This window comes from Brassica rapa, chromosome A02 (assembly GCF_000309985.2).
Source record: "Brassica rapa cultivar Chiifu-401-42 chromosome A02, CAAS_Brap_v3.01, whole genome shotgun sequence".
Classification (NCBI taxonomy): Eukaryota; Viridiplantae; Streptophyta; class Magnoliopsida; order Brassicales; family Brassicaceae; genus Brassica; species Brassica rapa.
The window spans coordinates 25781516-25808475 of NC_024796.2; the positions used below are offsets into that span (position 1 = coordinate 25781516).

Genomic DNA, 26960 nt, shown 5'->3' on the forward strand with positions numbered 1-26960 from the left:
TTCTACCTATTGGCGCCTCCATATAAAGACGCCATCTATCCTATTTAATTTTCTTACGCTAGTTTTTTACAAAGAGAACTATTAGCTTTTGCGATCTGCAACTTGTAAGGGAGAAGAATCCATTCTCTCATAGAGAAGACCTTCTGAACCCTTTTTACTACTCTATTTATTATGCAATTTCATTCAGTAGCTATGTGTTTGATTGCTTGCATCATGATTGAGTAGTGATCCAGCTCGCCTAGGGTTTTTAGGGTGTTGAAATATGAGCTAAACATAGATAAGCTATTCTTGATTATTCTTCATCCATACTATTCTTCAAGGCTTCCATTATCTGATCACTTGATGTTAGATCCTAAGTTTTATCGCCTAGCTAGCCGCTTAGGAGATAGCTTGACATGTATTGAATGAGCTTAGTATCCCTAATCAGCGAAAGTAATGAGATATTAGTAGTGAAACTTGATCGGACCTGACCTCTAAGGCTTGCAGTCGTTTCTCATCTCAACGACAGTTAGATGATGGGATCGACCAGCAAGAGATCACCACCGACGAGTGTGGGGTGTTCCAGCTGAGTGATCCGAGTTCTAGAAAGCACTGCACCGCGCTTGAATAATTGTTTGCTCTCTCGCTCAGCACCCAATGAAATACCCTAGGCTAGCCGCTTGTTAAATTGAATCAATCTCTAGTTTACTTGTTTTCCGCGTCACCAATTGAATTAAAAACCATTTTCTTCTTAGCTTGATATTGAAATTTATAAGAGTAAAGTGTAGACTGGTCCTCTGGATTGAATCTAAAGTAGTACTATAATCACAACTGTTAACTTGGCAGTAGCAAGGATTCATATTTAGTGTATCAAGTTTTGGCGCCGTTGCGACGGGGACCAGATTTTTTTTACCTCTACTTTTCGGTTTCATTTTAAGTCTAAGATATCTAACTCGCCTCTGTTTCTTTGTCACAGCTAATGATCCAGGTGCATGACCAGTAGACATACTCGGAGCAACGCACAAGGACCATTGCATCAGCTCACTAACGAAGAACTAGCGAGATTAGAACGTCAGAACCGTCAACTGCCTAGACCTACAAGCACTAACATGGGCGATCATCAGGATGATCTTACTGCTGCATTTGCACTCATGCAACAACAGATGCAGCAGATGCAGCAAACTATCCAAGCGAACGCTGCAAACCAACGGAATGCACCGGAGGAAGTTGATCAGATTGGCCAAAGGAATCTCTTGCGTAATCTACCTGCTACGCGATCCGCCATCAACCCTCCACCTTGCACTAGACAAGACTTTGAGATCAAGCCCGCCTTGATAGGTCTAGTGCAGAGGAAGATCTTCAACGGACTTCCTGCAGAAATACCGATGGACCACATTGAAAACTTTGAGAAGATGTGTGGGTTCACTAAGGCGAATGGAGTACCACCAGATTACATCAAATGTACTTTGTTCCCTTTCTCTCTCGATGGGAAGGCTGCTCGCTGGCTAGATTCCCTACCAACTGGATCGCTCACCACATGGGAACAAGTCAGATCCGCTTTCTTGAGCCACTTCTACACGAAATCAAAGACGGCAGCTCTGAGACAGAAGATCGCCACCTTTAAACAGCTGGTAGATGAGCCGTTCTGCGACGCATGGGAGCGATTCAACGTCTATCGCAGAGAGTGCCCACATCATGGTTTTGAAGAAGATTATCTACTCGGAGTTTTCTACGATGGAGTAGGTTGGGAGTACAGGAATGCTTTAAACTCAGCCAGTAATGGAGATTTCATGACCCAATCCACTCAAGGCGCTTTCGCGCTAATTGAGAACATGGCCTCAAGCTCAGCTGACAGCAACCGAGAGACAGACCGCACCCAAAAGGTGAACAGCATCGACAATAGCAATAGATGAGCTCTCTGCCAAGGTCGATCAGCTGATTAAGAGTAATCAGAACCATGTCTTCATCATGGAAGAGTCTCCTCAGGATAAAGGAACCATAGACGCTACATCAGAAGCGGACCAGGCGATTGAGGACCACCATGAGGTTAGCTATGTGAATGGGCAAGGATGGCAGTTTAAGAACTATCACCCGAACCCTAACGTGAGGAACAACCCCCACCTGTTCAACAACCCTAAACCCGATGGTAACACAGAAAATGCTCAAGGCAATCAAGTTCAGAACAGTGGCTACCAACGGGGGTATGGAAATCAAGGACGAACCTTTGTCCTCAGCCCAGCTCAGAATACTCAGTTCCACAACCAGAAACAACCGACTAACCAGCAGCCTGCACAGCCTGCTCAAACTGCTCCACAAGACGAGATGAAGAGTCTTGCCAATATGATGAGCCAGCTGCTCCAAGGACAACAGATTCAGGGAAAAGCACTGAATCAGGTCACAAACGACATCAATACCCGAATGAATCACATGTTCAATGACCTGAGTGCCAAATATGATAATGTCTCGAGCCATATGAGGCAGATGGATATTCAGATTGCTCAGACTGCTGAGAGTGTGAAGAGACAGCAAGGCACTCTTCCTGGAAAAACAGATAAAAATCCCAAGGAGTGTAATGCAGTCGCGCTTAGGAGTGGGAAGCAGTTAACTGATCTGGCACCCAAGAGATTCACAACAGCTGAAAAGGGGAAGCAGAAAGAATCAGAACAGCCACCTGTAACCGCACCAGCAGACGAGGAAGAAGCAGAGCTTCCTGTTAAACATACTCCGACCACTACAGAGCAGCCTACTGTGGTTGTTCGCCCAGCGGCAGAACCTGTTCCCACCCGTGACTATGTGCCAAAGGTTCCGTACCCTGTTCCTGCTAAGGCCACACGCAAGGACAAGGAGGAGATGAAATGTAGGAAGATGCTGGAAGACTTAACAGTCAGACTCCCTCTCATGAGTGCAATCCAGATGATGCCATCCATGAGTAGCTTTGTGAAAGGACTAATTTCTGGAAAGATAACCGATGACAGTGAGTTCATGGTAGTCTCTAAAGAGTGCAGCGCTGTTCTCCAGAACAAAAGGATCAAGAAGCTAGGTGATCCTGGAAAATTTGTCCTTTCCATCCAAATAGGGAGAACAGTCTTCTCGTGTTCGCTAGTCGATCTGGGATCAAGCATCAACCTCATGCCGTACTCTGTGGCTAAGCGCCTAGGATTCACAGATTTCAAACCTACCAGGATGTCCCTAGTGTTTGCTGATCGATCAGTGAAATCTCCAGTCGGAATTATCGAGGATATCCAGGTTCTGGTTGGGAACACACTTGTCCCTGCCGATTTCGTTGTTCTGGAACTTGAGGAAGAATCAAAGGATCCTCTGATCCTAGGCAGACCATTCCTATGCACTGTCGGAGCTATCATAGATGTGCGACAGGGAAAAATCGATCTCCACCTAGGAGACATTGTGATGAGGTTCGAGATGAATCAGATGCTCAAGAAACCTATGCTAGATGGACAAACCTTCACTGTCCAAGAGGAGGGTGATCCGCTGGAACCGAGTGATCAGATGATTGAGGAGATCCTAATAGATGATCCGCTGGAACTAGCTCTGACTAGAGCTGAAGCAGAACAGAATGTCCAGAACATCGACGCTGATGGGTACGCCAAGATGTTGGACTCCGCCAGAACCATGGAAAGATTAGTGGCATATCTTAGTCTGGGGGAGAACAATGCCTCAGACTCATCGAGCTCGCCTGTTCCACCAAGTAGGAACAATGACCCGTGGAGTGAATCCAAAGCTCCAAAAGTCGAGCTCAAAACACTCCCTAAGGGGCTCAGGTACGCATTTCTTGGACCAAATTCTACATACCCAGTAATCGTAAATGCTGACCTGAACAATGCTGAAACTGCTCTTCTCTTATGCGAACTTAGGAAATATCGAAAAGCATTAGGATATTCCCTAGCTGATATACCTGGCATTTCACCTGATCTGTGCATGCATAGAATACACCTAGAAGATGAATCAATGACTTCTGTAGAACATCAGAGGAGGTTAAACCCAAATCTGAAAGATGTTGTAAAGAAGGAGATAATGAAACTTCTAGAAGCTGGTGTAATTTATGCGATTTCTGATAGTAAGTGGGTTAGTCCTGTTCATGTAGTGCCTAAGAAAGGAGGGATCACTGTTATAACAAATGAAAAGAATGAATTAATCCCTACTAGAACAGTAACTGGTCATCGCATGTGCATTGATTTCCGTAAATTGAATGCTGCGACTCGCAAGGATCACTTTCCACTTCCCTTCATTGATCAAATGCTTGAAAGATTGGCTAACCACCCTTACTATTGCTTTTTAGATGGTTATTCAGGTTTCTTTCAGATTCCCATCCACCCAGACGATCAAGAAAAGACGACGTTCACATGTCCTTATGGAACATACGCCTACAGGAGAATGCCTTTCGGGCTGTGCAATGCTCCAGCGACCTTTCAACGCTGCATGATGTCAATTTTCACTGATCTAATTGAAGACATAATGGAAGTTTTCATGGACGATTTCAGTGTCTATGGGAGCTCCTTTAGTGTCTGTTTGTCAAACTTGTGCAGGGTTCTGAAGCGATGCGAGGAGAAGCATCTCGTGCTGAATTGGGAAAAATGCCATTTCATGGTCAGAGATGGGATTGTTCTAGGACATAAGATTTCAGAAAAAGGCATCGAAGTGGACAAGGCAAAGATCGATATCATGATGAGTCTGCAACCCCCAACTTCAGTGAGGGGAATAAAAAGCTTTTTGGGACATGCTGGTTTTTACAGAAGATTCATCCAGGACTTCTCGAGAATCGCAAGACCACTCACTAGACTGCTCTGCAAGGAAACAAAGTTCGATTTCGACAACGAGTGCTTAGCTTCATTTCACACGATCAAGGGAGCTCTTGTCAGTGCACCGGTTGTCCAACCCCCAGACTGGGACCTCCCTTTCGAGATCATGACGGACGCGAGTGACTTTGCAGTGGGAGCAGTGCTTGGACAGCGGAAGGATAAGAAGCTCCATGTGATCTACTACGCGAGCAAGACACTGGATGAAGCTCAATGTAGGTATGCCACCACAGAGAAGGAACTCCTGGCCATCGTCTATGCTTTTGAGAAGTTCCGATCATATCTGGTTGGGTCTAAAGTGATAGTCCACACGGATCATGCAGCTCTCAAGTACCTGCTCACGAAAAAAGATGCCAAACCGCGGCTCCTGAGATGGATTCTCCTCCTTCAGGAATTTGACCTGGAAATAAGAGACAAGAAAGGGGTAGAAAATGGAGTAGCGGACCACCTTTCCAGAATGAAAATAAACGATGATACAGTGATTGACGAAGAACAACCAGTGGAACACGTCAGTGCGATTGGTCTTTGCTACACGGAACAACCAATGCGCATAGAAACAGCTTGTTCTTCGCAACTAGAGCCGTTTGTGGCAACAATCCAGAAGCAATATCCTGATCTACCGTGGTTTGCTGAGATTGCAAATTTCTTAGCTGCTGAAAAGGAGCCTCAGAAGTTCACGGGGAACGAGAAGAGGAAATTCTTAAGAGAGGCAAGGCACTACTTCTGGGATGAGCCTTATCTATACCGACAATGCAAGGATGGGATCTTCAGACGATGTGTTCCGGAGGCTGAAATTCCAGGGATCCTACACCACTGCCACGGATCTTCCTACGCTGGACATTTCGCCACATTCAAAACAGTCTCCAAAATTCTCCAAGCGGGATTCTGGTGGCCAACAATGTTCAGAGATGCTCACGCTTTCATATCCAGATGCAATGCATGCCAGCGAATGGGCAGTATCAGCAAAAGGAATGAGATGCCCCAGAACTACATATTGGAAGTTGAGGTGTTCGATTGCTGGGGGATAGATTTTATGGGACCTTTCCCACCTTCTCACAAAAACGAGTACATCCTGGTTGCAGTCGACTATGTCTCCAAGTGGGTAGAAGCAATTGCTAGTCCGACCAACGACGCACGAGTTGTAACCAAGATGTTCACCTCCATCATCTTTCCAAGATTTGGAGTACCTAGAGTGGTTATCAGCGATGGTGGAACTCACTTCATCAACAGAGTGTTCCAAGGATTACTGATCAAGAACGGCGTGAAACACAAGGTTGCAACCGCCTATCATCCTCAAACGAGTGGCCAAGTGGAAATTTCCAACAGAGAGATCAAGAACATTCTGCAGAAAACAGTCAATACCACGCGTAAGGACTGGTCCATCAAGCTTGACGACGCTCTCTGGGCCTACAGAACAGCCTATAAGACCCCATTAGGGACCACTCCCTATCATCTGGTCTATGGCAAGGCATGTCACCTACCTGTGGAGCTAGAGTATAAGGCAGCTTGGGCTGTTAAGCTGCTTAACTTCGATATCAAACCTGCTAAGGAGAGGCGAACAATTCAGATCCATGAGTTGGAAGAGATTAGGCATCTGGCCTATGAGAGCTCCAAAATCTACAAAGAAAAAACCAAGGCATTCCATGACAAACGGATCATCAGCAGAAGCTTTGCTCCGAATGATCAGGTCTTACTATTCAACTCAAGGATTAAGCTGTTCCCTGGAAAGCTAAAATCCAGATGGTCAGGACCTTTCACCATCAAGGAGGTTCGCCCCTATGGAGCTGTCGTGTTGCTGGACACAAGAGGAGGAGAATTTGTTGTTAATGGGCAGCGCCTCAAGCCTTACCTTGCTGATACAACAATCGCTGAAGGTGTAGAAATACCCTTAAGTGATCCCCTTCAAGCCTAATCGGCTCACAAAAGTCAAGCTAGTGACTGAAAAGAAGCGCTTGGTGGGAGGCAACCCACTGGTGAGTGTAAATATTTCTTTTATTTCTAAAAAAAAAAAAAAACTAACTTGCAGGAAGAAAATCGAGCACTTCTCAGCAGAACACTCCGGCGTTTGTTCCACTGATTGTTCCCAGGTAAGTGCTCGAACAAAAAAAAAGAGGAAAAGGGAAATGGCCTATTTAAGGCCCACTAACTTTACCACCCCCCTTATATCTAGAGCCGCAAACCAACCTCAAAGAACCCTAAATCGAAAACTCTCATTTCATATTCTTCTTCATCGATTTTGCTCTAATCTCTTGGATCCTCTAGAGATCGGTTTGGTTTTGCAGGAACAACAATCCAATCAAGGTAACCGCTCAGATCCCCTTCCCCTTCGCGCATCCAAAACGCGGTTTGGAAGTGTCTCCTTGAATCCTCCTTACCTATTGCTTAGCGATTGGTTCTTAGATTGTAGCTATATCTTTTGCGTTCTTGAGTAATTGCGATTGTGTTGGGAATTGATGGAAGTTGTAGGTTGTTAGAAATTGATGGACTTGGGCAAAATTGAGAGATTGGAATGTCCCATCGTTTCTGAACAACCGTTGAGCATGGCTAATTTGGAAATTGACTTTGTTTTGCAGATGCCTCCAAGAACAAGGAACCCTAAAGCACTCAAGGCCTCTCGCGGAGCAGCCACGCCTTCTCACTCCGCGAACGTCCCTTCCTCCTACCCATGGCCGAACAAGGCTGAGGGTCAACCGATCAACATCAATGACCCACTACTCCTTGACTACAATTGTGAGGGGTGGGACAAGGAGTCCGCAGCAAGATACAACAGGCTTCTCGCAGCAGAGATCCTGCCCACACGATTTGCTCACGCGGAGACCTTAGCTGCTCTTGGTCTCGAGTCTGATGTGTTCGAGACGCTCGATGTCATGGGCCTCGCTCCTCTCTGCTACCAAGCCCAAGTTCTCTATCCAGATTTGGTTCGGCAATTGCTCGCAACAGCTCAGATTACTTACCAGAACCCAACTGCGCCAACATACGAGAACTGCTACTTCTCCTTCATGGCTGACGGCAAGTTCTGCTCCATCTCTCTCCACGATCTAAACGAACTACTCGAGATCGCAGACACGCCAAGAGAGGTCTCAGTTGACAAAAAGTTCGCGCCAGCAAACGCCTTTTGGGATCTCATTGCGACAGGGAAGTTCACTTCTCGCAAGGCTTATCAGTCACAAATCCGAAACCCCACTCTGCGTATCATTGCCAAGATCGTCTCGAACATCCTATTCGCAAAGGAACACACCTCCAAGGTCACAAACGGAGAGCTGCAGGTTCTATACACCGGCCTCGAGGATGAGATCCGTAGAGACAGAGTCATACCGATACAGACTGTGAAAACAAACCCTGGATTCCTTCTCATCACGATGCTCTCTGAGCGCAAGGATTCCATGGTCCGAACGGAAGACAAGAAAGATCGTTGCGGCAGTGTTCTCACACCCTTGTTCAAACGCTTCAACATCGACCTGGATTCCTACACGGTTGTTCCTGAGCTTGAGTACATTGACACCGCCTATTTGATCACGTGCCACATCCTGCGCGACGAAAGCACATACAAGTTCACAGACAAGGACGGGATCACTCTCTACTGCAAGCTCCCTCTTCCAGGGTTAACAGATTTCACAACCTTGGATAACATAGTGTTCTTGCCAAACGCAGAACACTTGTGCGTCGACCCCCGAGCGCCAATTCCAGATGACAATGCGGCAGGGGATGATGCGGAGGACATAACTCCCCCTGCTGATGGTGCTTACGACCTAGAGGACCTCACGGATGTTACAGATGACCACGCCTACAGACGTTGGATGGTGGACTCCCAGAAGAAAAACAACAGCCTCATGAAGAGGATCCTCAGAGCACTCACTGGAGGCTGCATCAGAAGTCAGGATGAGCAGACGACGCAAGGAACAAGGCGCCCAGGCAAAGAACCAGCGGGCACTTCAGCTAGAGAAGAGAGACTTCCGAGGAACCGGAGAACAGCCGGCCACTCCAGCAGCGGCGATTCAGACTGAGTCCGAACGGACTATTCCTATTCCCTTGTTTTATCCATCTGAACTATTTATTTCCCTGCTATTTGTTTTTGGTTTGGTGTGTTTTAGCCTCCTCCGATTTATTTTCACAACCAGGGATGGTGTGAAGTAAGTCTGGGGGAGAAACTCTGTACGATTTCCATGTTTTATTGAGTCAGTCCCTAGGATCGAGTCAGTCCAGTCAAACTTATTGTGGTAATCAGGACCTTATTTTGTGATGATTTCTTAACCACCTCGTGCTTTAACCTTCTTATTCAGTGACCTTAGCAGTGATGAAAGACCCACACATGGACCTGGAACACCCTGACTTATCTCATTTGACACTCCAGAAGTTCTCCACCGATCAGGTTACACTGGGTAGACTCAACTCCACTATATCTGAACCTAATCTGGACTTTAATTCTTCTTGTTATGGGTACTAGATCAGGGAAACGAGACCTATACTCAGGACTTCTTATCCTTTTTATCCATCTTGCTGTTCCTGAGTAGCTAGCTCATCTTTAGCTAGTTCCCACCTTGTACCTTAGCCTTCGTTCCAACTTCAGGCATTTGTTTCTCAGTGTTATATGTGCAGATATGTGCAAAAAGGTTGGAGAGGAAAGGATCAACGCAGCCTTTACTCGTTACTGCTGCAGAAATTCAATCAGAAAGGAGAACAAGCAGATCAAGGGACCAACTGCTCCATGACCAATGGATCGTGCAAGTATAGCAGAATGATGCGAATCAGATCCACCAGTGGCCTTCTCAAAATCACATGCTACCTCCTTCTTCGTCACCTCATCTCTACTTTCATGCCATTTGAAAAAAAAAAAAAAAAAAAAAAAAAAAAAAAATTTAATTACCTTTCGTTTTTGGCATTTGACGATGGAGAAGGAGATGAGTTCGAGGGAACATGAGCCACTGGGAAAGCCAAGAAGGAGTTCAGGCTAATTTTCGGAGAACATAGAAGGGGGCAAGCAGAGCAGTCTGATGACTGTTCCAGAACAGAGAGCAACCGTTCGAAAGAGAGCAAAAAACGAGTAGAGGCTGTGGACATCAATGGATCCGTTCTCTCTTGCCATTTTGTGCGATATCCTGCATCCTCTAAGAAATCGGTAACCCCTAAACACTCTCAACTCCACCATTAAAAAGCTTGTTCCATACCTAGACCGTCCACCCTGAGTAGCGCCCATGACAAGAAGCTCACGAAAATTCTAATTGAACAAATGGAGTTTGGTCTCGAAAGTGTCGCTTTTTCAGGTCAAGATGTAGAGTAAGGAGCCGATCTGTGAACAGCGATCAGGGGTTTCCAGTAAGTGTGTGTGGTTCTAATCTACTGCTTGTATGGTTCAGAGATTTGTGGTAAGAGTATGGTTGCTGAGAATAAGCGAGTTCCCACACTTTCAAACTTTTCTCCTGTTCTTGATACTTGCCTTGTTCGAGGACAAACAAGGATCTAAGTCTGGGGGAATTGATATATGGTGTTTTTCACATCATTGTATAGGTGTTTTTGTATTGATTCGAGTCCATAATCCGAGTCAGTCTAGTCCTTTTTGATCTTTTACAGGTCTGGAGTTGGTAGAAGAATGAAGAGAGCATGTTTGAAGAGAAGCTGTCCTTTTGGAGCATTTTGCGGAGAACACTCAAGACGAACAGTCCCGAGACTGTTCTCAAGCAGAACAAGCAGACGGAGTGATCCCGAGGTTGTTTCCGACAAATAAGGAAGCTTTTATTTTCGGGAATTAAGGCCTTGTTGCCCTAATTTCTTTTCTACCTATTGGCGCCTCCATATAAAGACGCCATCTATCCTATTTTATGATTTACGCTAGTTTTTACAAGAGAACTATTAGCTTTTGCGATCTGCAACTTGTAAGGGAGAAGAATCCATTCTCTCATAGAGAAGACCTTCTGAACCCTTGTTTACTACTCTATTTATTATGCAATTTCATTCAGTAGCTATGTGTTTGATTGCTTGCATCATGATTGAGTAGTGATCCAGCTCGCCTAGGGTTTTTAGGGTGTTGAAATATGAGCTAAACATAGATAAGCTATTCTTGATTATTCTTCATCCATACTATTCTTAAGGCTTCCATTAATCTGATCATTTGATGTTAGATCCTAAGTTTATCACCTAGCTAGCCGCTTAGGAGATAGCTTGACATGTATTGAATGAGCTTAGTATCCCTAATCAGCGAAAGTAGATATTAGGGTAGTAAGTGAACTGATCGGACCTGACCTCTAAGGCTTGCAGTCGTTTCTCATCTCAACGACAGTTAGATGATGGGATCGACCAGCAAAGAGATCACCACCACGACAGTGGGGTGTTCCAGCTGAGTGATCCGAGTTCTAGAAAGCACTGCACCGCGCTTGAATAATTGTTTGGCTCTCGCTCAGCACCCAATGAAATACCCTAGGCTAGCCGCTTGTTAAATTGAATCAATCTCTAGTTTACTTGTTTTCCGCGTCACCAATTGAATTAAAAACCATTTTCTTCTTAGCTTGATATTGAAATTTATAAGAGTAAAGTGTAGACTGGTCCTCTGGATTGAATCTAAAGTACTATAATCACAACTGTTAACTTGGCAGTAGCAAGGATTCATATTTAGTGTATCAACTCGTAAGAGTTAATTTATATGTTTGTAATCTGATTTGTACTATGTATAATGATGTTTGATCTTAATTTGTATATTTTATTATTTTTATTATTTTTATTATAGATTATGTTTATTTTAATATTAAAAATGAATGGATTCTAATTTTGTGGTTATACGTTTTTTTCAATGAATTTATTTTCCAATGAGCGAATATTATACATACAACTATTTTGGTCTAAATACTTCAAATTAAAATTATAATACAAAGTTTATAATTATATATGTAATTCAGAACATAAAGTTACAATTAAATACATTGCTAATATTTATTTGTTGTTTATTTTGTAAGTTGTAAAATTACGACCACTTCCGCTTTTACTTTTTTTTTTTTTAAGAAGCTTGTTTCCTATATGCTATGTAATTCACTTATGACTACTTTTTTAAAAAAAAATATTTGATATGGTTTTATTTAAATTATGAGAAATTTGTATCTTAAACATGTGTTGATTTTGTCCAATTTTTTTAAAATGTGAATATATTTGATATGCTTTTGTAAGTTTACTCTTAGTTATTTCTGACTGTGTGTGATGTTTATCTGTGGATTTTTTGCTATGTTTATTGGTGGATTTTCATTTTGTGTTTGTATTTATGTGTAACGTGATGTTTATACGTTGTTAGTTCATTATGATATATATATATATATATATATATATAGCTTTATTATGGGTTCGAAGATTCATATTTCATTGAACGCCTGCCTGTTTATAACAATTGGTTGTTAAAATGTTAGGTTGTCATATGTATCCTAACTTCGAAGATGATATAAATAGTGAAAGTGGTTGCTTAAACTATTATTTTGGAGCTGGAATGGATATTAAGGTACACATCTCTTTTAATTTCCATTTGGGTTTTATGCAATTTCAATTGTATTGTTGATTCTTATATATAGTCTTCTGAATTTATGCTCAGACTTCAAAATTTTTTCTTTCTTGTAACAAAGATTTATGGAATTTATTTTTTCCATGAAAAAATAAAACAATCTTCGGCGAGGAATTACTTAACATAATTAATTAAAGCTCATTAGATCCCCAAACTTACAACTTCACAAAATACTAAAAATCACAACAATACAGAATTATCATAACATGATTAAAACAATTCTGACAACAAAACGGAAGAAAAAAAAGCAGATAATGTAAAGAAAAAAAACGCATGGTTTGATAGATATCCTCTTTTACGTCTGTCTCCATGTTCCTTCCCCTTAACCCTAGTACCCATTGGCTTGCATTCCAAGCAAAGCTTATCCACCATTTTATCGTCTTGCTCCTCACCATCTCCTCCAACACCTCAACCTCTGTCTTCATCACCACATATTCCTCCTCTTTTACATTCTCTTTCAGCCACTCCTTCATCCCCATATTTTTAGGTTCGAGGCTCATCTCATTGTTACCGTTTCAATCTTGTACATCTCAAACTTCAGATTCCTTGTTGCGTAATTGTTAAGAAACCATCCTGTTACAATACTTCCTTTTCCAGTACCCACATCGATGAATACTTTCTTTTAGTAGCTCGCAATGTTCAAGAAAACCAAAAATCAGAAAAGTAGACTGGGATTTCAAAAGTGATACCGGTTAGGGATTATGCACTCTCTCTCTTGAGCTCTCTTCAGCTGCGAACTGCTTTGTCGTCCTCTGATAATTATAAGGGTAATAACAAACATTTTAAAGATATAACATTCCAATCTTAAGACTTAGGAGATGTAAAGAAGGATGTACCGGGGTTGATAAAAGAGTTGATCGGAGCCGCTGCTGCAGTGTAAACCGAAGAAAAGTCAACTGATGCAGTATTAATATTACTCGCGGTCACGGCGTTTGTTGTGGCGACTGAAGAGGCTGAGGCCAAGAGGTTAAGATGGTGTTGAGAGGATTCAGCGGCTATGGCGGCAGGGTTGAGCTGTAGCGGTGATCATCTGATGGACCTTGGTCGTAGAGAATGCCATTGACACGTGACCTCCAATGTTCTTCATCTTCATCGTTGATTGAGCTGACTATCATACACCGGAAAACCGTGGGTAAACTTAATATCCATCCACACTTACACTTGACAAAAAACTATAAACCTGTAGCCCACAAAAATTATGACCTTAGCAGCAAAGGAGATGGAAACTCAGTTTTGGTAATAGATAAGAACATCAATTTAACATGAGTAAAATTTTAAAAAATATCCCAATTTACTCTAGATTTTATGTCACGTCTTAAATTATTAAACCGAGAATTAAAAATCAAAGAATCCCATGATTATCTGCAAAATAGACAAAAACCTTCTATCGATTGAAAAATCTGACGAACCGTAGAACATCTAAATCTGTAAGAGCTATCACCCTCAACTCAACTCCATCTCCTCACATAGCCACGTAATGCTCCTCTATTTAAGCAATAAACTGCAGAAAATTATCTTTTTTGGCATCAAAAACACATATGGATATATAAACACTAAATCTCTCTCAAACAGAGCTACAAAACAATATTGATTTTGTGGTTAAACGCAAACAATCCAAGACCTAAATTTTCTATGTTAAAATAGACAAAACAATAAGACTTACAGACCAATAAGCAATATTCAGAACGTCAAGGATACAATTTCATTTCGTAGACGAACTAAAACTCCACAATACGTAATCCAATATCAAAGTTCAATTTCAAAGCTGATTCAAATCATAAGATGGAGAAGAGAGAGTGACCATGATGAGTGTGATCTCGGGAGGAGGAATGAGAGGCACATAATCGGAGATCTCTGTGACTCCTTCGTCCGTAAGGCTGGTTCGAACCGATGAGGACTCCATTCATCGCAGCTTCTTGTGTCGCAGCTCGAGAAGCCATTAAAGAAGAGGAATTAGTGAGTTAGCCGTTCATAGAATAAATGAACTTTGGTGCTATCACAGATTGAGAGGATGGTGTTTAAGGAAAGAGGGCTTACAGAGAGACCGACTTGCAGAGGGATAAGATGCATCAATCTCAGATCGTGCTTGATGTGGGTTGATGGTATTAAGAGGTTTGTTAAAGCAATGAATTAATAACCTCTAACGTTTCGAAGGATTAGAAAGAAAGGCGTAAAGACGCAATCGAAGCTTCTTATAGAATTCTTCAAGACCATTTAACTCATGCATCCTCCTGAAACTCCATTGTTGGTGAAGATCATCAAAGAATAAGATGAACCCTAGATTTCGTTGTCGACTGTGGCGTAGAAATCAACGCTTTCAGAACTCAAATTGTGCGTCGACCTCGAATAGCGGAGATGAAGAGGTGGCCAACTCTATCATCAGAACGGTGCGTTGCCGTAATGGGCTGGTAAAGTGTGAAAAAATAAGGCCCGAAAAAATACGAAGCCCACATGGATGCAGAATAATTTAAATGAAACGCAGCGTTTGCTTTAGGTGGACAGGTGTCGACTCCAGGAAACTCGAATTTGTGACATGGCATCCTAGCTGGACACTCTAGGAGGGATACAAAGCCTTCTTTATATATAAAGATATGATTTTTACAAGAATTGATTATAAAATAAGCTTGATCATTTGTAACTATATATCCTATTAATTTAGAGTCAATATTTAAAAATATCATTAACTTGGCATATGTGATTATTTTAATTAACCTTATAATTAGGATAAATAATATAAATACTATTAAAATTCTTTGTATTAGTCGGTTATATACTTATATTATAAACTCATAAATTATTATATTACTAGCTCATATAACAGGGTGATTGATGGGAATGTAACAAGTGTCTTTAACTTTAATTTTTATGAGATAATTACAATATAAAACATTTTAAGAACATTTTCATAACACAAAAATGCAGTTTCCAACTCAAAGGCACTTTCTTCCGCTTTATGTCTATAGAAAATTCGATTGTATTCTTATGTTATTATTTTTAGTTGTAAACTAATTATTGTCTAACTATAGAACAACTTTAAAATATTTTAGTTATATACAAAATTAAATTTATTTTATAAATTAAAACACTAGAATCATAACTATACATCATGCTTTTTAGTTTTTAAAGCTAAATCCAAAAAAATAAAGAAATGATAGTAGGAGTTATGTTTTTTAAAGCATAAAATATTGTTATAGGAATATCTTTATTTTTATTTTTTTTCTCATTTAATTTTTACAGCTATATTAGATAAAGATATATCAAAAAAATACACAGACTAAATTTTACATTTAATTTCTACAGTTAAAATTTTAGCTATTGTGTACATTTTGATCCATCAAATTTACAAGATATTTAGATTCATGGTCTATTTACCAATTCTCTAGACATTTCTTTGACACTTGTATAATTTCCAATGTATTTCGTTGTTTTTTTATTAACAGGAAGAACTTAATAATAATAGATGTGAAAACTATTTCAGTGTCTTTTTGTTAAAAAGAATTTCCTTAAATATATATTTTTAAATTTTTTTTTATTTTTAGATAAAAAAAATAATTTTTAGAAATTTAAATGAATTGAAATAAATATTTTAGAATATTATAATTGTTTTGACAGATTTTTAAATATTAGTATAATAAAAGTAAATATAAAGATGAGTTGGAGATCTCTTAATCCCCTATATATTATTTGAGAAGCATTGCAACATTTTTTTGTAGCCACGTGTCATCACTAGAATGATTCTTAGAATCCTTAGAGAAATATGTTGGTCCATCTAAAAATATAATAAGCTTTTTATTAAATCATAATAAATACATTATTAATGTGTTTTATTATTTCTTTAAATAAGATTACGGAATTTCCTAATGTGACTAAAGTATATATGACAATTAATGATTTTGAATAATAAAGATTTGATAAAAATAAGTGTGTATTATAATTATACTCCCTATGTTTCAATATAGATGATGTTTTAGAAAGACTAATTTGTTTCAATTTACATGAAGTTTTGAGATTTTAAGGTTGCTTTTAACTTTATTGGAAATTGTTCAACCAATTAAATTTTACTGTCTCTTTTATAATTGGTTGACTGATTTTATAATTATATTTTTAAAATACTTTTTTAGAGAACTGTAATTTTCTTAATCTTTGTGCACTACTACAAAACATCAAGTATTATGAAACATATGGAGTATTTGTTTAATTTTAAGCTATTAAAATAAATTAAACAATCATAGTAACCATATAATAAAAATTAAAAAAATTATTTATATACTATATTTTGAATTTTTAAAAACGAGTATAAATTACTAAAACTATTAAAAGTTTCACAATAAAATTTTGTGATCTATGATTTAAAACTTTTGCTATGACATGATACAAATAATTAAAAAATAATATAAGTTGAAAGTCTCATTTAATAAGTATCAAAAATAAAAGATATATAAATATATGTATCATTTTAAATTAAACTATATGCCATATAAAAATATAAAAATATCTTAATTTTGAAATTTACTTTGAACATTTTTTTGATAAAAAATTTGAAAAAATATTGACAACTTAATTTTTTAAAATATTATAAATTACTTAAACTATTAATTCCACAGTGAAAATTTTGTTATCACTAATTTAGACTTTTTGCTATAACAGATACAAATGATAAAAAAATATGAGCAAGAAGCATCATCTAATAAATATTAATATTAAAATATACTATATATATGTTACTATCATTTAAATTTAATTATATATCATATCAAATAGAAAAAATATTTTTTCGATTTATAAAATTTATTTATATGTTCGCACCAATTTAATTATATAAATAGTAGATAATGACTTTTTAATTATTCAATATCTATTTATTATTTCATAATATGTTAAAAACATATAATCCCCTATATATTATTTGAGAAGCATTGCAACATTTTTTTGTAGCCACGTGTCATCACTAGAATGATTCTTAGAATCCTTAGAGAAATATGTTGGTCCATCTAAAAATATAATAAGCTTTTTATTATATCATAATAAATACATTATTAATGTGTTTTATTATTTCTTTAAATAAGATTACGAAATTTCCTAATGTGACTAAAGTATATATGACAATTAATGATTTTGAATAATAAAGATTTGATAAAAATAAGTGTGTATTATAATTATATTCCCTATGTTTCAATATAGATGATGTTTTAGAAAGACTAATTTGTTTCAATTTACATGAAGTTTTGAGATTTTAAGGTTGCTTTTAACTTTATTGGAAATTGTTCAACCAATTAAATTTTACTGTCTCTTTTATAATTGGTTGACTGATTTTATAATTATATTTTAAAAATACTTTTTTAGAGAACTGTAATTTTCTTAATCTTTGTGCACTACTACAAAACATCAAGTATTATGAAACATATGGAGTATTTGTTTAATTTTAAGCTATTAAAATAAATTAAACAATCATAGTAACCATATAATAAAAATTAAAAAAATTATTTATATACTATATTTTGAATTTTTAAAAACGAGTATAAATTACTAAAACTATTAAAAGTTTCACAATAAAATTTTGTGATCTATGATTTAAAACTTTTGCTATGACATGATACAAATAATTAAAAAATAGTATAAGTTGAAAGTTTCATTTAATAAGTATCAAAAATAAAAGATATATAAATATATGTATCATTTTAAATTAAACTATATGCCATATAAAAATATAAAAATATCTTAATTTTCAAATTTACTTTGAATATTTTTTTGATAAAAAATTTGAAAAAATATAGACAACTTAATTTTTTTAAATATTATAAATTACTTAAACTATTAATTCTACAGTGAAAATTTTGTTATCACTAATTTAGATTTTTTGCTATAACAGATACAAATGATAAAAAAAATATGAGCAAGAAGCATCATCTAATAAATATTAATATTAAAATATACTATATATATGTTACTATCATTTAAATTTAATTATATATCATATCAAATAGAAAAAATATTTTTTTCGATTTATAAAATTTATTTATATGTTCGCACCAATTTAATTATATAAATAGTAGATAATGACTTTTTAATTATTCAATATCTATTTATTATTTCATAATATGTTAAAAACATATAATATATAAAAGAATTTCTATATATAATGTTCATCCTTAACCTAGTTTCCCAAGTAAAGTAACATCAGTTTTATTTTATTTTTAAGCAAAACAAGCATAAACAGAGGAGCTTAGATTAACGAGACTAGTGATCTATATATTTCACAGCCACAGGCACAAGTAGAAGCTCGTTTTTCTTGTTGACAGTGAGACCCGGAGCTTCTTCGATGTCGATATCTTCGACCTTCATGCCTTCTGGTAACTCCCAGTCAAAACGATGCAACATATTAGCAAGACCAAACTCCACCATCGTTGTCCCCATGTAAATTGCAGGACAAATTCTCCTTCCACCCCCAAACGGTAATAGCTCAAAGTGCTGTCCTTTTGCATCGATGTCACTATCAACAAACCTCTCCGGGAGAAACACTTCAGGTTCTTTCCAAGTATCAGGATCACGCCCTATAGCCCAGACATTCACATGAAGCCTTGTCTTGACTGGAATAGTGTAACCGTTGATCTCAAACTCAGACATTACTTCTCTTGGGAGTAGTATTGGTGTTGTAGGATGTAGCCTCCAAGTTTCTTTGATAACCATTTTCAGGTACTTGAAGTGATCTGTGTCGTCTAAGGTGATCGTTGACCTGCTCCCCATGTGGTTTCTGATTTCAGATTGGACTTTCTTCATCACACGTGGGTTCCTAGCGAGCTCTGTCATTGCCCATGTCATGGTTATTGCAGAAGTATCTATCCCCGCTAGAAGAACGTTCTGTGACAAAGATTATAAAATCAGGTCAGATTCTCATGATATTACAAGACGTATCAAGTATGCAAAATACCAGAGAACCAAACCTGAATTGAACCAAAAAAACGAAAACTTAGAGAAACACTAACGGTCTCAATTTCTCTAAACCTAAAAAAAACATAACCGAACGAGAACCAATAACCAAATTGGTACCAGAATATTAAAATATAATTTATTTACCTGAAAATATTAATTATTTTTAGTTTTAAAATAACTATATATTTAAAATATAATTTATAAATCGAAAATTATTCAAGAAACTGAATTACTTAACATTTTTTGGATTTTTCGGGTTTAATAGGAAGTTTTAATTTTTTTGTGGGTTTTTTTGTTCAACCCCGAACCTATCCAAAAAGTTACCGGTTTCTAAATGGATCGAAAACACCCCAACCAAAATAAACCGATCCGACTCAAAAACCCGAATGTACAGGAGTAGTGCCAAGTGTTTTGTAATTACCATCAAGATTGCTTTGATATGGTTTCTTGTGAGCTTGTCATTTCCAAGAACAGCTTCTTCCTTCTCTAACTTCAGTAACAGATCCACGAAGTCTTCACTCCCTTGTTTCTTTTCCTGTTTGTGCAGATCAATCATTTTTTCATAGAAGGCATCGAGATCTCTCACGCTCTTCTCTCTACGCCCTTGCAGACCTGTGAACCAGTCGATGATCCGTCCGAAACACGGTATGAAGTCTGAGGCTGAAAAGCTTCCCAACATCTCAAGTGCCTCACGGACTAACTTATTGAAACTATCACTGTTGAGTACAGTTCCTTCAAAGCTCACACTAAATGCTGCCTTGCATATTACGCTCACAGTCAAAGCAAGACACGTCTTGTTCAAGTTGATAGGAGTTTTCAGAGAAGCTGATTCAGTGATTGAATCGATCAGCTTCTTGACCTCCTCTTCCTTTATGGGCTGGATCGAGTGAACTTGTTTAGTACTGAAAAGTTCCTGAGCAGCGAGCTTTCTTAGTTCTTTCCAGTAATCATCATAGGGAGAGAAAGCAATGTCCAGATAGTTGTAAGAGAGGTCTCTTGGCCCTAAAGAAAGATCAAGATTCAAGATTCAAGGGGTTTTGAGTAAATATTCAAGATTCAAGATTCATGGGTTTTGTTAAGAAAAGTCAACACTTGTGTACCTGCCAAGCCTGGGCGGCTACAACAGTGGAGGTCATGGATTTTCAGAGCTTGTCTTGCTGTTTCAGAGGTGGAAACTATGACTGTTGGGACTTTTCCAAGCTTCAGAAGCATGACAGGACCATACTTCTTTGAGAGCCTCCATAGAGACTGATGTGGTAACTCTCCAATCTGGTGCAAGTTACCTATGATAGGAAAGCCAGGAGGAGACGGTGGTCTCCGTTGATGTAGCCGCCGGTTCTTGTATTTGATGGCGGCGAGAAGAAGAAAGATGAGGAACAGAAGTGAGAGAAGCGAAATGTCAACCATTTTTCTGATTTGATGCGAGTTGAAACGTAACTCTCACCTCCTAGGTAAGGTAAACTATATACTAGCACGTTGCTGTCTTGTTTTCCTTTTTTTTTTATTTGAACAACCGCACGTTGCTGTCTATTGTCACTGGGGCTGGGCAAAAAACCTGAATCCGAAGAATCCAACCGAATCCGATCTGTATCGAACCCGAACCGAAATGATTAGATATCCGAACGGATTCAAAATTTTGGTATCCAGAGAACCGAAACCAAACTTGGTCCGAACCGAAGTATTTCGGGTACCCGAATGTATCCAAAATATAGATTTATATATCTAAATATATTAATTACTTTTAGATTTAATGTATATTAAAAACATTCAAAATATATAAGATACTTTTAAGTTATTTAAAAGACTTGAAAATATATATAAATAGCCAAAAGTAAAATTTTAAAATAGCTAAAATATATTCAAAACACCAAAAATAGTTGAAATATCTACTGATTTTCTATCAAAAAGTATTCAAACCAAACCAATTTATATCTTATATATTAAAACAGAAGTCTCAACCTTGATTCATGTGTGATTTTTTTTAAAAATGGACCTAATGGAGAAAGTCATCTTACATTTAATCTATAATCTTATCATTGGGGAAATTTTACTTTTACACTTTGTTGGATACTATTTTTCAATTTTACCATTAGTCTAAGGACATTTTCAGAAATACCACTTTCATTAATGAGCAAAAGGCAATAATACCCTTACCTTATCTTCTTCTCCACCATCGGTTTCTCTCCTTCTCCCCGAGTCACAATCGTCTCTCTCTCACCGTCGTCTCTCTCTCTCTCTCACCATCGATTTCCGGCGTCTCTCTCACCATCTAGTTTCGGCGTCTCTCTCACCGTCTAGTTCCGTCGACTTTCTCTCACCGTCGACTTCTGGCGACGAAATCGATTCAAAATCTCCAAGATGTCAACTCCTATATGTGATTCACAACTTGTATGTCTCTAATTTTTGTATTTTTACTTAATTCGATTTAGTGCTTTCTCTTATCGAACAATCAAACAAGGTTCTCTTAGATATCACATTTAAAGATGTCGATCTAAGAGAAACATATTTGATAGTGAAACATTGAGAGTGAAAACATTGAGTATTTGAAAACTTAAATCTGGTTTTGAAGTCATATTAAGATTGATCTGAATGGTTCCGGCTAAGAAAGAGATTTTTCGATAGTGAAAACTGCATATTAAGGAAGAGATAATTTCCGTTAGTGAAAACTGAATATTAAGGAATTATAACCCCCTTTAAATCTGGGTTTCATGAGATTGTTGATAAATACAAGTCAATGATTTATAAGGAATTATAACCCCTTATAAATCTGGGTTTCTGCCAGGAAACCTCTTCTGCAGATCCGTTATGTCTACGTAGGGACTCAACAAGGGCTCCGACAATTACTGAAGTGTTGGAGGTAGAGAAGAAAAATAATGTGAGTTTTTACTAAAGTTTATAAATTTATTCGTACTGTATTGTTTAGAAAGAGGTTTATAAACATAATCCTTGAAAAAGGGTTACAAGCAGGCGCCTTGGTAAAAAATATGAAGTGTTTAAACATTTTAGAATACTTTTCATTTTGTACTTTTTCTGTAACACGTTGCTTGCATCATTCACACACTAGCCCTTAACATTCACATTAGATTATTGAGAATGGTTGATATGTTTCTTCTTGGCTTGTGTTTTGTGTGTGAACTTGCATGTTTCACTTGTCTTAACACCTTGCTTGTGTCATGCCCTCATTAGCTCCTGCCATTCACATGAGATTACTAAGTTAACTATATTGTTTCATAATGGTTTATAAATAAGAGATTTACAGAGACTTATAAAATATTGTTTTATCCTTGTTAAAGGGTGTGGTTACTACAATGTTTGGATTCTCTGAGGAATTCAAACATTTGGTGAACCCAACACATCCTGATGATAAGGACTTTGACAGTGTTGTACAACTAGTTCAACAAGGATACAAAGTGAAGAAAAGCGATTGGGAACAAGGATTTGTGGATGTTTTCTTACAACAGAAGACATTGGTCGACAAAGCAGGACAGAAGACAAAGATGTACAGCAAAACCTCTAAGGTCATTGTGTTTTTGATGTTTTATAAGACTTTATCAAATTTGAAATTGCTAAGTTATTTTAATATTATAAGCATTTATAAATCTCTTATTTTTGTTTGAAATAGGAGCAAACACAAGATGAAGAAGAACAACAAGTGGAAGTTGGTGTTGAATTCGGCGACGGTGATAAAGAAAGAGAAACATCAAAAACCAATGAAGTAAGCTAATATATAAACCCTTATAAATTCGGACTATCATTTAAAAAAAATTATAAGCCATCCTAAATTTGTTATTTTTTTTTTCTCTTGGAAATAGGGGCAGACATTTGAGGAAGGAGAAAAAGAACAAATGGAAGCTGATACAGAAGTTGAGGAGCCCGTGCAAGTTGAAAGGCAGAATGAAGAAGAGGAAATAAGGTAAATAACTCTTTTTATAATGGTTTATAAATGTTATTTTCAGGTTGTGTTATCAAAACTGAATGATGAATATGTTTATATAGCCATCATAATACTGTTTAGGAACAAAAGCATAAGAAGAATAAAGAGAAAAGAAAAGATGAAGCGTATGAGAAAGCTAAGGAGAAATTTCAAGATGAAGATGGTTCCAAACTCGATAAGTTAATCCAAATGCTTTATGATTTGAATAAACGAGTAGAAGTAATCGAGAATGTCTTACAATTGGTAAGCAAATAACTTTACCAAGCACTTATAAATATTTTCACATGTTATTTTCTTTACCTATTATGACATGATTTCTTGAAGGCACCTGATGGTTATGAGAGTCCATGCAACTATGATGATACAAAAGGTGCACCAAATGATGAAAATGAAAAAGAAGAAAATTCTGGTGGTAAAAGAAATGCAACAGATGATGAAAATGATGAAGAAGAAATTTCTGATACACAACAACTGACGGAAGTGAATATTTTTAGGGAAAATGAGAATACAGAGAAAATCACTTCAGACGAAGATACTGAAAAAAGTGAAGAAAAAAGATGCATAAAACAAAAGTCACAGTTACAATTCTAAAAAAAGAATATAAATGTTTATAAATTTTTTGATATTAAGCTTAACTAATCTTATCTTTTGTAGATGACGTCATCTACTCCAACATTCACTACTCCAAACTTTGATATAATAGTATAAAATTTAATATATTTTATAAGGCTTTGTAAATTTTAATGTATAAAGCTTAAAATTACAGTTTCTAAATAATTTGTTTAAAGATTACATCGTCTATAAATAATTTTTCGCAAGAGATGATTAAAACATTTATAAGCATTATATATGGATTCATAAACAATAATGTATTAAAATTTATTAAAAATCACTTATAAACCTTCGTAAAACTCAGATATACTAGTTTATAAAGTATTATATAAACTCAGAGATGAAATTTAAACACAAAAAAATGATATGTAAAGGCTGATAAATAACTTATAACCCCTAATATATCTTATAATAAGATTTTAGAAAGCATTATAAAAATTAATGATAAAAAGTTTAAAAAGTAAAATCGGTGATATAAATACATGCTACTGTTACCGTTGACACAAGTGCTTGGTTCCATGCCTTTACTCGTTGAACTAGTCTAGTCCTTCAATCTCTCTGAAGGTGAAACTGCGAGGCCAAGTTCAGTGTTTTATGTTTTACCAAGCAAAAATTCCCTCATGTATCTTACGTTTTGTGGGACACACATTACAGAAACAATATTGGTAACCTTAGAAACTCATGTTTTCTCATCAACCGCTTTGTCATCTTCCATAGCGTTTCTTTTTCTTGTAAAATGATGATTAATATTTCATAAATAATGTGTGTTTTTCTAGATAAGTTATCAATTGGTTAATGTTATGAAATAATCAGGAAATGTCTGTTCTTCTTCCTAGAATCATCCTCTTGATGGCTCATGTGATGAAGATCAAGATATGTTTTGTTTTCATGTTAAAAGGAAGCATGTGAAGAACATTGGACATATAGTATAACATGGTTGCAACAGAGAGCCTAACAGATAAGTTATTTGGGACTTTTATCTTCATTACGGATAAGATCTTATTGTAACAAAACAGAACAAATCGACATGTTGTTTCCTTTCCAAGCCATCCAAAACACAACAAAACAGTAGGGACGCTCACTTCACTTCACTGTGGTTTCTTATACTATGATGGAAAACCAACAATCTCAACTTAAATGCAATAGCTAATTCTTTCCAGAGGTTTCCACACTTGTCTCTAGTCCTGCCTCACGTACCTATGATTACAAAAGTGGATATCTCTTTGGTAATATTAAGAAGCAAAAAGTAATTCAAAAATCAGTAATAATAGTTAACAAACTATTTCAAAGTCTATAAATCTATTTATAAAAGTCTATAAAGCCAGTTACAAAAGTTTATAAGAGTTCATAAAATCTTTTATAAATATACAAATGATTTTATAAGAGTTCATAAATCATTTTATAAGGTTAATTAATAAGAACTTATAAAGAGATTATAAACCTTTTATAAAGGTTTATAAATATTTGTAGAAGTTTATATAGGTTTCTAAATGTTAATTAAGGGTCTATAACAAAGATTTATAAAAAACAATTATAAAGATATAATTTATAAAAGTTTATAAAGATTTATAAAAAAATTTATTCATAGTTTATAAACCATTTATAAAGGGTTATAAAAAAATATAAAGGCTTTATAAGAATTTATAAAAGGTATATAAACGGTTTAGAGGCACTTCTAGAGCTGTTAGAAAAATATATATTCTGCTAGAAAAATATCAGAAGGGTTATAAATCGGTGTATAACACTTATAGAACAAAAATTAGTTAATAAAAATAATATATTATCTTAAAACCCCAAAAATCACCTTATAAACCATAAATCAGTTTATAAGACCTTATAAATCAATTTATAAAATTTTATAAGTATATATAAACTGATATGTCTTTTGTAAGAATTTAGAAGGTTTTGTGTATCATTTATAAACTCCTATAAACAAATGTGCCCATTAATAGAAGTTTATAATTATTTAAGTGTTTGTTAATTGGTTAAGAACAAATAATTTATAGAAACTATAAAAGAATATATTTTAAAATTAGTTTATAATTTTTTTAAAAAAATTCATAATTGGTATATCAGCTATTTATTTAAAAGAATTTATAAATAATCATTATAAGAGTTTTTTATATATCATTTATAAAAGTCTTTATTTCATTTATAAAATTATTTAAACAAATTATAAGGTTTATAAGGGTGTATAAGTCATTTATAAGTGTTTATAAATGGTTTATAAATAATTGGACATGTGTATGCATCAATCTTGTACCCTGAATTGATGATTAGCAATTGCTCTATGTGGTTTTGTAGAACAATAGTTGATTATGCGAAATCATATATAAATGAGTCATTTTGATAGTAAATCCCGATTATTAATTTTAAGTATTCATAAAATGGTTTATAAATTAATTTCTAAGGGTTTATAAATTAACTTATAAGGGATTTATAAACTGATTTATCAGAGTTTATAAACTGGTTTTTGATTATAAATGTTTATAACTTAATTTATAAGAGTTTATGAACTGGTTTGAACAATAGTTGATTATGCGAAATCATAAATGAGTCATTTTGATAGTAAATCCCTATTATTAATTTTAAGTATTCATAAGTGGTTTATAAATTAATTTCTAAGGTTTTATAAATTAACTTATAAGGGATTATAAACTGATTTATCAGAGTTTATAAACTGGTTTTTGATTATAAAGGTTTATAACTTAATTTATAAGAGTTTATGAACTGGTTTGTAAGGATTTCTAAGTTAATTTATTATAAATAATAATAAGTTGATTTATAGAATAAAGTTTTATAAGGGCTTATAAAATATTTATACATGCTTATAATAAGTTGTCTTTGTTCAACATCACACAGCTCTCCCTTCACAAATATTCAAACTCCACAGACAAATAAATATTTAGCAGGATCATGTTTACTTTTGGTGAAATTTTTTGACCTTCTGCCATTCATCTGTGATCTCCGCCAAAATCACATGTACACTAGCAACTTTGCAAACAGCTATAATCTCTTGTATATTATCTAGTATCTCCCATCCACGTTCAACTGCAAGATCACCTCTAACTATCATAACTCCTAAAGTATTTGAACACTTCATCTCCAAAGAAGAGGTTCATGTACATATCTTGCATTACTCTAAGAAATGATCTAC

General features: G+C 36.1%; 4 protein-coding genes, 1 long non-coding RNA gene and 1 other non-coding gene across 15 annotated transcripts; 3 read left to right on the forward strand and 3 right to left on the reverse strand.

Moving 5' to 3' along the window:
• Positions 1-1574: 1574 nt before the first annotated feature.
• LOC117132238 lies at positions 1575-1681 on the reverse strand. The gene has a single exon (XR_004455798.1). It is a non-coding gene; the product is annotated as a small nucleolar RNA R71 (small nucleolar RNA).
• A 208-nt stretch (positions 1682-1889) lies between these two features.
• LOC117131782 lies at positions 1890-6808 on the forward strand. Its single transcript, XM_033284307.1, has one exon. It carries the CDS (start codon positions 1948-1950, stop codon positions 6703-6705), a length of 4758 nt encoding a protein of 1585 aa, XP_033140198.1. The 5' UTR covers positions 1890-1947; the 3' UTR covers positions 6706-6808.
• Positions 6809-6955: 147 nt separating this feature from the next.
• On the forward strand, positions 6956-12419 carry LOC117131783. Its single transcript, XM_033284308.1, has 2 exons — positions 6956-7094; positions 7367-12419. Exon 2 carries the CDS (start codon positions 7367-7369, stop codon positions 8795-8797), a length of 1431 nt encoding a protein of 476 aa, XP_033140199.1. The 5' UTR covers positions 6956-7094; the 3' UTR covers positions 8798-12419.
• Positions 12420-12433: 14 nt separating this feature from the next.
• Positions 12434-14862, reverse strand: LOC103848407. 6 transcript variants are annotated; one of them, XR_004455129.1, is made up of 6 exons: positions 14365-14862; positions 14129-14254; positions 13709-13828; positions 13164-13507; positions 13017-13079; positions 12434-12915 (listed from the first exon to the last, which is right to left on the reverse strand). It is a non-coding gene; the product is annotated as an uncharacterized LOC103848407 (long non-coding RNA). The 6 variants fall into 6 exon arrangements; XR_004455131.1 differs by having other exon boundaries at positions 14129-14242; positions 14365-14861; XR_629084.3 differs by having other exon boundaries at positions 13164-13435; positions 14129-14850.
• Positions 14863-18442: 3580 nt separating this feature from the next.
• LOC103848406 (cytochrome P450 71B34) lies at positions 18443-20712 on the reverse strand. Its single transcript, XM_009125318.3, has 3 exons — positions 20358-20712; positions 19679-20259; positions 18443-19185 (listed from the first exon to the last, which is right to left on the reverse strand). Exons 1-3 carry the CDS (start codon positions 20662-20664, stop codon positions 18565-18567), a joined length of 1509 nt encoding a protein of 502 aa, XP_009123566.1. The 5' UTR covers positions 20665-20712; the 3' UTR covers positions 18443-18564.
• A 795-nt stretch (positions 20713-21507) lies between these two features.
• Positions 21508-25820, forward strand: LOC103848405. 5 transcript variants are annotated; one of them, XR_004455126.1, is made up of 7 exons: positions 21508-21645; positions 22040-22132; positions 22551-22775; positions 22880-22972; positions 23070-23170; positions 23254-23434; positions 23516-25820. XR_004455126.1 is itself a non-coding variant. In XM_033284311.1 (6 exons), the coding sequence occupies exons 1-6, from the start codon at positions 21616-21618 to the stop codon at positions 23270-23272; spliced, it is 561 nt and encodes a 186-aa protein (XP_033140202.1). In that variant the 5' UTR covers positions 21508-21615; the 3' UTR covers positions 23273-25820. The 5 variants fall into 5 exon arrangements, 3 of the variants coding, with proteins under 3 accessions (XP_033140202.1, XP_033140200.1, XP_033140201.1); XR_004455125.1 differs by having other exon boundaries at positions 23273-23434; XM_033284311.1 differs by having other exon boundaries at positions 23254-25820.
• Positions 25821-26960: the final 1140 nt, after the last annotated feature.

Excerpts from the sequence above, each read along its gene's own strand:
- LOC117131782 (XM_033284307.1), top strand. The coding sequence starts at position 1,948 with ATGGAAGAGTCTCCTCAGGATAAAGGAACCATAGACGCTACATCAGAA.
- LOC117131783 (XM_033284308.1), top strand. The coding sequence starts at position 7,367 with ATGCCTCCAAGAACAAGGAACCCTAAAGCACTCAAGGCCTCTCGCGGA.
- LOC103848406 (XM_009125318.3), bottom strand. The coding sequence starts at position 20,664 with ATGGTTGACATTTCGCTTCTCTCACTTCTGTTCCTCATCTTTCTTCTT. Across the intron at positions 20,260-20,357 it reads TAGCCGCCCAGGCTTGGCAG|GGCCAAGAGACCTCTCTTAC; the intron begins GTACACAAGTGT and ends ATCTTTCTTTAG. Across the intron at positions 19,186-19,678 it reads ATATCAAAGCAATCTTGATG|AACGTTCTTCTAGCGGGGAT; the intron begins GTAATTACAAAA and ends TCTTTGTCACAG.
- LOC103848405 (XM_033284309.1), top strand. The coding sequence starts at position 21,616 with ATGTCAACTCCTATATGTGATTCACAACTT. Across the intron at positions 22,776-22,879 it reads TGTACAGCAAAACCTCTAAG|GAGCAAACACAAGATGAAGA; the intron begins GTCATTGTGTTT and ends TGTTTGAAATAG. Across the intron at positions 23,171-23,272 it reads AATGAAGAAGAGGAAATAAG|GAACAAAAGCATAAGAAGAA; the intron begins GTAAATAACTCT and ends AATACTGTTTAG.